We start from the raw sequence: 10,559 nt of genomic DNA, 5'->3' as shown, positions 1-10,559 counted from the left end.
GTTCTATTTTGTCTAAACCTCAAAACAAGCCTATAACGTAGGAGTTATTAGTGTGCCCATTTTCCAGATGAAGAAACCGAGACTCAGGGAAGTCAAGCCAAGTGTCTGAGTTCACACAGCCGGGGAGAGGAAGCGCTTGAATTTGAACCCAGGTGTATCAGATCCCAAAGGTCTTGCTGTTACTCATTTTACAATAGTACTGCAAATGCCCTGGCTCTGGGGGCGGGGAGGGAGAAGGGGAAGCACAAAATCCATGAGGGGTCCGAGGCTGGGGCATACTCCTTACCAGAGCTCTGGTTGGGGGGCGGCAGTCATAGGCTCCACTCTCTCAGGCCTGGGCCCCTTTCCAATACCCTCACACGGACAGCTTGGGGCTGGGAGAATACTACCTCCACAGCCATGAATAGGGGCTGGGGGCCAAGAGCGGGTTCAGATCCAGGGTCCAGCACTGGCCAGCTAAGAGCCTCTGGACAGACCTGATGTGTGGAGTCTCTGCTGGTTTCCTCATTTGGGAAAAGAATTTAGGCATCATATTGGTGACACCCTGCCCGCCTCTCCATCCCTCCCGGGGCTGCTTGGGAACCACTCTGGAAACAGCAATACTATGCAGGTGTCTGTCTTCCTTTGCCTGCGCGGCAGCCCCTCCTTGAAGGTCTCCCAGCCCAGCATCCCCCATTCTCTGCTGCCACCGTCCAGCTGCTCTGCTTGGGGCCACATCCCTATCCTGCTACTAATGAGCTGTGTGACCATGGAAACGCCCCATTCGCTCTCTGTTGCTGGTTTCTTTCTCTGTATTCCCACCTCCTTGATTGTCACATGATCAGAGGAGTCAAAACAGGGCAAGTTGTTGGCCAGAGGTTCGGGGGGTTGGGGGGGGAGAGAGGAAAGAATAGGTGGAGCGCAGAGGATGGCCATGAAAGTATCCCGTATGGTAGTGGGACGACGTGGGATTATACATGCGTCCAAACCCACAGAACGCAAAGCAAAGAGTGGATCCCAGCATAAACTACGGACCGCAGTTAGTATGATGCGTCAGCGTCAGCTCATCAGTTGTAACAAAGGTACCGCTACTATGGCAAGACGTTAATAATAGGGGAAATTGGGGGTGGGGCGGGGTGAGGGGTAAATGGGGATTCTCTACACTTCTCATTTATTTTTCTGTAAACCTAACGGCTCAAAAAAAGGAAAATCTGTTACAAACAAAACAAAAACATGACAAATGGGGAGCCTCCATGAACAGTGAGGAACCTGGAACCTTCCTTGGTGTTACCATCCCCGCCTCATCAGTTTAGGCGGCTGGTCCCGGCACCACCGGAGCCCAGGGCTGCTTCGCCTCCCCGGTGCGCGCTCTGTCAGCTCCAGGCGCTTTGCAGAGCAACGGCCCTCCCACCCGCGACCCCGACTCAGACCTGGGGGCCGAGGATTTCTGAGGTGAGAGCGCCACCTGCTGGTCCTACTCAAGCTGCCCTAAAAGGCAGTGGCTGTCGGGTCTGCGCCCTCGTCCTGGGGGGCTGGGGGCTTGACTTTTCACCCAGGGCCGTCCGCGAGTCCCTAGCGGCACCACTCATGCAGCCACGAAGGTCATGTATGCGATGTCCAGGCTCGTCACCAGGAACGACACGGGAAAGGTCAGATCTCTCGTGACTTTATTACGGAAAAGTCCCAAAGTGCTGGAGCGCAGTATGGGTCAGGTGGGAGCCCGCGGGGCTCAGGTCACCTGCGGTCGATTCCTGGCTTTTGGTGCCAGCACAGGAAGCCTCATAGGACATGATGACAAACACTTACGAGTGTGCCGGACACTATTCTGCACACCTTAGCGGGTCACCCTCGTGAAGAACATACGAGGTAGACACGACTGTGGTTCTGCCCCGTTGTGCCAATGAGAAGGCGGAGGCACAGAGAGGCTAAGTAACTCGCCCAGGGGCACACAGCCTGAGAAGGTTCGTGCTGAGATCGGATCCGGAGTCCAAGCCGTGACCCACCTGCCAGGCCGCTCTACCTCTAGTTTGCTCATCTGAGAAATGGGCTTGCCGACCCCTCCCTGCCTCTCCAGCCCATCTGGGGCTGAGCAAGCCGCCTGGTGAAGAGTCCTCGTCAGTTGCACACGGGCCTAGGGCTGCAGCTCGTACTGGCCCTCGGTGGCCGTGTGGAAGTCCTCGAGCACCGACTGCAGGAACTCAAAGGTGGGACGCTCCTCAGGCCGGCTGCGCCAGCACTCGGCGATGACGCCGCTGTACAGCTCGGGTGGGCACGAGTCTGGGCGCGGCATGCGGTAGCCGCGCTCCAGGTTGCTGATGACCTCGGGGTTGCTCATCCCTGGAGGCGGAGGGGACGCGGCTGAAGGCGGCAGGGGCCCGCCAGGCACGGACCGCCACCTCCGCCCTCGCAGCCCGGCTGGTGCCATCTTTACGCATCCCACTATTTACTTTCCGTTGCTTGGAGAACAGCAGGAAACGAGGCTGTAGACGATCTCAGTGCGGGACAGTTCCTCCTGGGTGGGAGCCTACCTCGCTTACCTGTGACTGCGCGGCACGCAGGCGAGCATCACTCACTGCGCAGGTACTTGGTGAACAGGCCCCACCCCTCCCAGAGGCTGCTAAGAGGTCCCAGCCCTTCGGGCCTGAGGCTGGGAGGCTGGGGGGCTGGGGGTGGACCCTCAAGATGGGGCTTTGTACCCAAGGTGCAAGACCAAGGGAGGGGCCACGGGCAAACTAGTTGGAGGAAACCTGAGTTCAGACCCCGACCTTAACTGAATTCCAGGTTTGGGGGCTCACTGACCTCTGCTGGATGAAGGGGACACAGCTCTGTTGCCAAGAGCAACGTCCAGGAAGGGGGTGGAAGCCCCGCCCCCAGAGTGGCACACTTGGGTTTCTGTTTCAACCATTGGGCTCCATTCTGACATTCAGGTGGGCAACCCCAGGCACTGGGCATGGGACATCTGCCATCACAGTCATCTCAGGACAGCCCTGAGCAGCAGAGTCGCTGCAAGACGCAGCCGCCTACCTGGGTAGGGCACACGCCCGTAAGTGATGATTTCCATCAGGAGGATTCCAAATGACCACACGTCTGCTTTGATGGTGAACACCCCGAAGTGGATGGCCTCTGGGGCAGTCCACTTGATGGGGAACTTGGCCCCTGTGAGAAAGCCAAGGGCAGCTTTATGGGGCCGTGACTGACTGCCCCTGCACGCCCCCCAACGCCCTGCTGTTCCTCCCCTCCACCCTGCCCTGCCTGGCGGGGTTAGGGCAGCTGTGCCAGACACAGATGCATCCAGGGAGTCACTCCGACCCCTAGGACACATGACCAGGGGTCCGCAGCATGAAAGGACAAATACCACCCCTGTCACCTGCTTTGGGTCTTTGCCCAGTGGGCTTCACTGGGCAACCAGCACGTGTTTCCATCTGGGATGGGAGAGTCCTGTGGCACCTCCCATGAGTCCTGTTTACTAACAGGAACCCACGGCTTGGGAAAGTCATTTAACTTGTCCCTGCCTTAATCCTCTCCTGCAAAATGGAAATGGTGACACAGGACTCATATACCTCCTCGGGTCACAGTGAGGAAAGAATTCAAATCCTCCTGCCCATGAAGCCCACCGGATGGCTGCAGCCCTGGCTGGCATCCAGGACAGACCGCACGGCCCTGCCCTTGATCACCTGCACCTTGCCTGGCTTTATCCCCTGAAGTTCCCTCAGGGAACGAGTCATGTCAATCCTTCTCCCGTATCAACTGATTAATATGCTGAGCTAATATTGCTCACTAACTTGCTTGATGAAATGTATTTTGATCCTTTCAAATCCTCTTGTGAAGAGGATTTTTGCCAAAGTTTTACAAAGTAAAGTTGAGTGCGTGTGGAGACCCCAATTCAGGTATTAGGTTTTGCTGCTCATACTTTAGAGCAGTGTTTTCCAAAGTGTGTTCTGTGAACCCCTGAGGGGAGGGGAGGGGAGGTTCACAGAAGTTACATGGAAAAAGCCTTTGGGATTCCAATTAGTTTGGGAGACCCGAGGTGAGGCACGAGTACACTGTTCCTTAGCTGCAGGACTTCTCAGTGCCTTTAATATGCTGCTGTGGGCTGGGAGTCTCCAAGGGAGGGCTGGATGGACTGGGCGGTGTCTCCAAACTTACTCCCTCACAGAACTATTCCTCCTGAGGCACCTGTGCTCTACAGGACACTTTAGGGAAATGCTGGACTAGCTGGGGGCAAGGCCCGAATTGCATGACAAGAAGTCCAAAGGGACTTGGGGAGTTGGGAGGCTCGCTCACCCTCTTGGGCAGTGTACTCATTGTCGATGATCCGGGCCAAGCCAAAGTCACCGATTTTGCAGCACAAGGTCTCAGACACCAGGATGTTGGCCGCCCTCAGGTCCCGGTGGATTGAATTCATCTGCTCGATATACGCCATTCCTTCTGCAATCTGAGGGAATGGACCCCACGGTGAAGGCCAGCGCCCCTTGGGGAGAAGGAGGACTCCGGCCGCCCTCTGCATCAGAGCCAGGGGCCCCCGCCCCTGCTCACCCACCTCTCCTCTCCTTCCAAGGGTCTGCAGGGGAGGACGGTGGCAGAAGGCAGGCAGGAGAAAAGGAAGGAAGGGGCGTGAGAGGAGGGGAAGGCAGGAGGCTGGGGAGAGGGTTTCATTTCCTCAGCAAGTTCAAGCACTGGTCCTGGAGCAGGGAGCCCTGGATTGCAATCATCGCTTAAGCTCCTTGGGGGAGGGGGAATCACTGCCCTGACATGGAACGTGAGGGGAGGGTTCTCCAGGGCCGCAGGGTTGCGGTGAGCATTAGGTGAGCCCTGGCGGAGGACCTAACCCAGCAGGATCCTGACGGAACAGAGGCAGTGAAAGAAGAGCGTTGTTTCTGTCCCAGATCACCAGCATTGGGCCAGGAGGAGCTGTTTGGGCTGCTTGTGTGCCGTTTAGCCAAAGAAACTAACTCAGGGTTTATTCACTGCACTCCCAGTGGGTGGATGAAGAAACTGAGGCAGAGAATAGAAAGCCACTTTACCTCCTCAAAGCCAGCACTGGAATTGATCCCACTCCTCCTTAGGCTTTCATTACACTGGTTTATTCATTTATTTGTTTATTTATATATTTTATTTTCATATTTATTCCTTTGCTAAATCATTCCATCACACACATGTGTTGGTATGGTGCTGTGAGGACTATAAAGCTGAATACCAAATATCTTACATCTGGACAGCATTTAGCAGTATTCATCCCATTAAAAATATGTACTATATTGTATTCATGTATGTATGTACTATATGAGCGGTATTAGAAATTAAAAAAAAAAAAAAGGTCTAGCAGGACCCAGATCTGCTTTCAAGGAGCATCCACCAGGCACGATGCTAGGGGAGCACGTGACCAAGGTGCTCTCTGCACTTTCTTGTCCAGAAAAATTGAATGTAAGTGACCTTGACCTGGGTCGTGAACGCTGATTAGGATTCTGCCAGCTGAGAAGAGAGTCAAAGGCATCCTGGGCAGAGGGCACAGTCTGGGCAAAGGCTCCCAGATGTGACAGGACAGGGGGGAGCTGCCGTGTGGCTGCCAAGTGGGGCACATGGACTTGTGGTTGGAGGGGAGCTTGGCATTTCATGCCTTAGAGCAGGAAAAGGAGCGCCCAGAAGGCGGTGAGTGTGCGCGCATGTGTGTGTGTGTGTGTGTGCACACGCAATGAGGTGTTAGCATGATCAGAATGTGGCTTAGAAGCTGCTCGCCTGGAAGGTTCTGATTTTCTGGTTTCCTAACCTTCAGATTCTTGACCACACCTACTTATAAACTCAGGTGGCTTTTCACATCTTTTGCCTCTGGGTGACCCAAGATTTCCCAAAGGATTGACTAAGAGACAGCGGAGAGAGAGAGAGAAGGAAAAGAATGGGGGGAAAAAGGAGTGGGCAGGCTGATCACTGCGCTGTGGTTTGAAACTGGTCACCAGCGTTAATTTTCCGAGACCACCTCCCCAGCCTGTTGGACCCGGCCTGTGCTCACCTCGGTGGAGAGAAGAGGGGTGGTGACCTCAGTGCCTGCCCTGATATTAACAGCAGATAACGGTAGAGGAGGAGGGAGACGTGGGAGGGTGCCTCTCTGCAGCAGGATGTGTATGTGTGTGTGTGTGTGTGTGTGTGTCTCACGGGCTGACCACAGACCAGAGCTTTTCTGCTGAGAGCTCCAGTTTTAACAGATGCACACTTGGAGCCACCAGATGTGCTTTGCTGCCGGTTAGAACCCTCAGCTAAACTCCCCGGGGAGGAGAGGTCCCTTCTCTTCCTTTTGCTCTTTACCTCACGCCGTCTGAGTCTACAGAAGGCGTTTGTGGGCACCGTCTGAGGACAGGCGAGGTCACCACAACACACGGGCCTACCGTGTGACACGGAATTCGTGGGAACTCTCTGGGTCTCCCACACCATCCTTTCCTCCCTCTCGCCCTTAGCAATAGAACCCACCTCACTCCTTCACGGCTGCCCAGGATAAAGACTACATTTCCCAAGCTCCCTTGCAGCAGGTGTTGGCTGGTGACCGTTGGCCAGGGGGCTGGGAGAGCAAGGGTAGTGGGTGACTTTGGGGACGCGTCTCTAAAGGGAGGGAGGTGGGCTTCCCCCCTCCCCCTGCCACCCCCCCACTTCTTCTTGCTGGCTGAGGAGAACAAGATGCTAAAGTGTGAGCAGCCTCCCTGGGTGGGAAGATGACCTGCTAAGACCTGGAGGGTGGAAGAAACCTGGGTCCCTGCTCTGAGGCGTGGCCCCACTGCCCACCCCAGACTGCCCACCTCTGGTGTTGACACATTTAAGCCGTGATGACTTTGGGCTCTCTGTCCTTCAGAGCCCAGCCTAAATCTAATGGACACAACCTCTAACTAGTTGATCTTGTCAAGCCATGGGGACGGAGGGGAGGGTCTGGGGGCCTGGCCCGCTGCACTCGGTTCTCACAAACCTGGGCCGACATGTCGATCAGCCTCGGGAGGGACAGTCGGCTACCTTCATTTGTCTTCAGGAAATCCAGCAAGCAGCCTGAGGAAAGAGAAGTTGCAGCTGCACTTGTGCAGAGTGACCCAAGCCTGGCTGGGCCGGCCTCTCAGGGTATGGGCTGCTCCCCACCTGCGGCGGGAAGTGGGTGGCACTCTGTCGGATCTCTTGTGCCCAGAGAACAAACCCACCCACAGCTGCAGGTGCCTCTGCTCTACAGAAACTCCCATCTCAGCCCTCACAGCACCCAGGAGGTGCTGATCTGCTACCAGCTGCTCGGAGGATGTTAGGTCTCAGCCAAGTTCAGGGTCATGCAGCCAGGGAACTGGAGCAGAAGCTGCTCATTCCCTGCACAACATTCTGAAGCATCTTCTTGCCCCCTTCACCGTTTGTTGGCAGAGATTCTTCCTCCGAGGACTAAGGGCACAAGAAAGCACCAGAATGGAGAGGCCCGTCTCCTGGGTTGGTGCAGGGAACAAACTCAGCTCCCCTTTGGCATCTAAGGGTCGGGGGATGCTCACCACAGGGGTGGCTACGAGGTGAGTTGGGGAGTCAGGTGCTCAGCGTGGGCCCCCTTCAAGACGACCTTTAAGGAACTGCATTAGCACAGAATGTTAGGATCTGACCAGAATCAGTGTATGGTCAGGGCCACAGGAGGGGTGAGAAGGAGCCCCCTGCCCCGGGAGAGCGTGGCCACACCATGGACCTCAGAGGCCATCTCGCCCAACCTTTCTTCTCATCCATGTTGTAAAGTACTCAAAGGGTTGTAAAACGTTCCCTGGACTAGAACCGTCTCTGGACACCCAGCCTACTGTTCTTTGGACTTTGCCTCGCCCTGTCCTCCCCAGGGGGCATCAAGCAGTGCCAGGCACAGCAGGCGCGCTCCAAAAATGCTGGTTCAAGGGCTCCTGCACCGAGGACTCTGCTCTGTAAGGACTGCTGATCTTTCTTGTTCTCTTCACCCTTCCCTCCGCCCCCCATGCACATGGAACACCCTAGATCTGAAAGATGTTGGCTAACTGACCCAGCCCGTGGCTCAGTGATCTCCTGCGGAGGTCTCCTGGCCAGGCAAGCCCATGGCAGCAGATCAGCCTCAGCCTTCTCGGGCCCCCAAGCCTGGACTCCCACCCTCAAGCCTCCCTGCCTCTGTCTGAAGGATGCAGTCCCGGGCAGGGCACCACCTCTGGCCATGTACTCGGTCACGATGTAGATGGGCTCCTTGGTGACCACGGCGTAGAGACGGACCAGCCTCTCGTGCTGGAGAGTTTTCATCAGGTTGGCCTCACCCAGGAAGGCCTCCGGAGACATGCTTCCCTCCTTCAAGGTCTTGATGGCCACCTTGATGTTGTTTTTGTAATAACCTGAGCCCCAGGGACGGAGAATGAAGAGGACATTCAGAAGACCCAGAGGCTATGGGAGGTGATCCCCTAACCAAAATCGACATAAGCTTCCAGGAGCCATCCCTGTTCTATAGACAGGGCACTGAGGCTACAGCCGCCCCCGCCCCACCCCCCGGAAGTGGTCCTGGGCTGGAATGACAGCTCCTGAGAGGGATGGATGTGCCTGCTTACCTTGCGGGATGCCAGTTTGTCCCAGCCTCCCCTGCCAGATGGGAGCCCCAGGCAGTGGAGGAACTTACCCGGCCTGGGAGGGGGGCCATTTCACCTCCTTGCCCCTACACCCGGGTCTGGGGTGCATCTCTTGTCCTTCTAGTAGCCTGCCTCCTACCCCTACGTAATGAGTCTCTTCTACCACTTGATAGCTTCAGCGTGGCAAGGAGCATCACAGCCCACGACAAAAGCATAGAGAACGCAGAGGGGGCCTGGGGCCTCCTTCCCCCTTTCTGCGCCCTGTGATGTTTCCTTTATAGCGCCAGCACCTGCACACCCCCACCCCCACCATGAGGTCCCCATCCACACTGAAGGCAGAAGGCAAGTCATGACTCAGACTTGCAACAATCCAGGTAGGTGGAGCTCCTGCCAGGGGCGCCTCAGGCATCAGTCCTGGGTGCCAGAGGATTTGGGGGCGGGGCAGCAGGATCCCACCGTGAAATCATGCCCAGAGACACGGACCTTTCCAGGGATAAGATAAAGCACCTTGTGTTCTGAGAGTGCCCATGCTGGGCAGAGGAGCGACCGTCAACCGTAATTGAAGGTGAGGCCACAGGGGTCCCGAAGTTAAGGGACTGGCTAGTCTCACAGCTGCAAGTGGTGGCTGTGGTCTGTTACCAGAGTCTTGGGGCCCCTGGTTCACCGCTCACCACAGTTAACATGCTGTTGCCACTCTATGAGTTAGCAAGGCGTTCCAGGTCACACCCACATCAATGGCAAAGGCAGCTCTGGGCAGCAAAGATCGAAGGAGGGACTGGGCTGAGGGGGTGGGAGAGTTGGATTCTACTGCTTCACCATCATGTGCGGAACAGCTGAGGGCAAGTCACTTTAGTGTTCTGTGCCTCCATTACCTAATCTGTAAAATGGGTATATAGCCGCAGTCCCTTCCCCCTCATAAGCCTTTATGGGAAGCATGATGCCCTGTGCAAATCCTGAGACTTCTGTGCTTCAGGACGCAGGACAGGGAGAGACACATACTCACCCATCCAGACTTCGCCAAACTGCCCAGATCCAAGTTTCCTGACCAGCTTGAGAGACTGCCGGGGGATTTCCCATTCATCCTGGGCCCAGGGGTTCTGGAGAGCCAGGCTCACACAGGGTTGGGTCAGCCTCTGGCACAAACCATCCCCTTTCTCTACATTAGGAAAGAAGAGGTGGGGCTGGAGCCAGACTGGTCTCATTCTCATGGGAGCCACATCACTCCCAGCTGTGTCCCTGCCCCCTATAGCCCGCCCTACCCCACCCCTACCCGCCGTGCACACACCACACACACACACACAGCTCTCTGCATTCATTTTGCATTAAGCAAGGGATGCTATCATTGTCTTGCTGTCTCTAAGACTGAAAATACTTGTTACTCTCCAAGCGGTCACAGCCAGTAGAGGGGATTAGGGATACAGAATGTGAATCATTATGTAGACAGTTGTCAACTCCTTAGGTCCAGCCTTGGGATAATCCTCCACCAAGATGGCACCAATAATTCACACCATCCTGAGATCTTAGTGATAGAGAGATACAAGGGCTCCTGTGGTACAAGCCCCCCAGGCCCCCTCATCAGATGCCCCCTCTTACTGGAATAATGCTGCACCAAAGCCTGCAGGGTGGGGAAGGTGTTTCGGGGGGAGATGTAATAGCCGCCTTCATCCAGGGAGCGGATCTTATAGTGCTTGATCACCTCCCCCTGGGCGGTCACATTCTTCACAGACAGAGAAAAGGCACCTGGAGGGTTAATAAAGACACATACATGAGAAGTAAGGCGTCAAGAGGGAAAACCAAGGCTGGGATTTGGGCTTCCTTTCAACACCCCGGAAAAGAGTTCCCCAAACTCTGCTCTCCAGTTTGACCACTTCCATCAAAAGTTATCTTTTCCTTCTCACCCACCACCCTCCCGGAAGCCTGTCCTCTCAGCTCCATCTGACACTGTCGTTGACGTTCCCCCTCAAATCTCCCAAAACTCAGCCAGGGAATCCCAGAGCTCTGGAGCAGGCA

The 10,559-nt window shown here is 55.8% G+C and overlaps 1 protein-coding gene across 1 annotated transcript in view; it reads right to left on the bottom strand.

Moving 5' to 3' along the window:
• Positions 1-1,675: 1,675 nt before the first annotated feature.
• Positions 1,676-10,559, bottom strand: part of BLK (BLK proto-oncogene, Src family tyrosine kinase) — a 57,559-nt gene continuing 48,675 nt past the window's right edge. Inside the window, exons 7-13 of the mRNA XM_082618851.1 lie at positions 10,143-10,289; positions 9,553-9,705; positions 8,142-8,321; positions 6,929-7,005; positions 4,264-4,414; positions 3,004-3,135; positions 1,676-2,316 (exon numbers count right to left, since the gene is read on the bottom strand). Of these exons, the coding sequence (XP_082474977.1) occupies positions 2,111-2,316; positions 3,004-3,135; positions 4,264-4,414; positions 6,929-7,005; positions 8,142-8,321; positions 9,553-9,705; positions 10,143-10,289 (1,046 nt within the window). The 3' untranslated portion in view covers positions 1,676-2,110. The remainder of the gene's footprint in view (positions 2,317-3,003; positions 3,136-4,263; positions 4,415-6,928; positions 7,006-8,141; positions 8,322-9,552; positions 9,706-10,142; positions 10,290-10,559) is intronic.

Source organism: Mesoplodon mirus (assembly GCF_964341445.2).
Source record: "Mesoplodon mirus genome assembly, chromosome: 1".
Lineage (NCBI taxonomy): Eukaryota > Metazoa > Chordata > Mammalia > Artiodactyla > Ziphiidae > Mesoplodon > Mesoplodon mirus.
The sequence above is the reverse complement of the archived record's forward strand: the minus strand, read 5'-3'. Positions and strand labels throughout refer to the sequence as shown.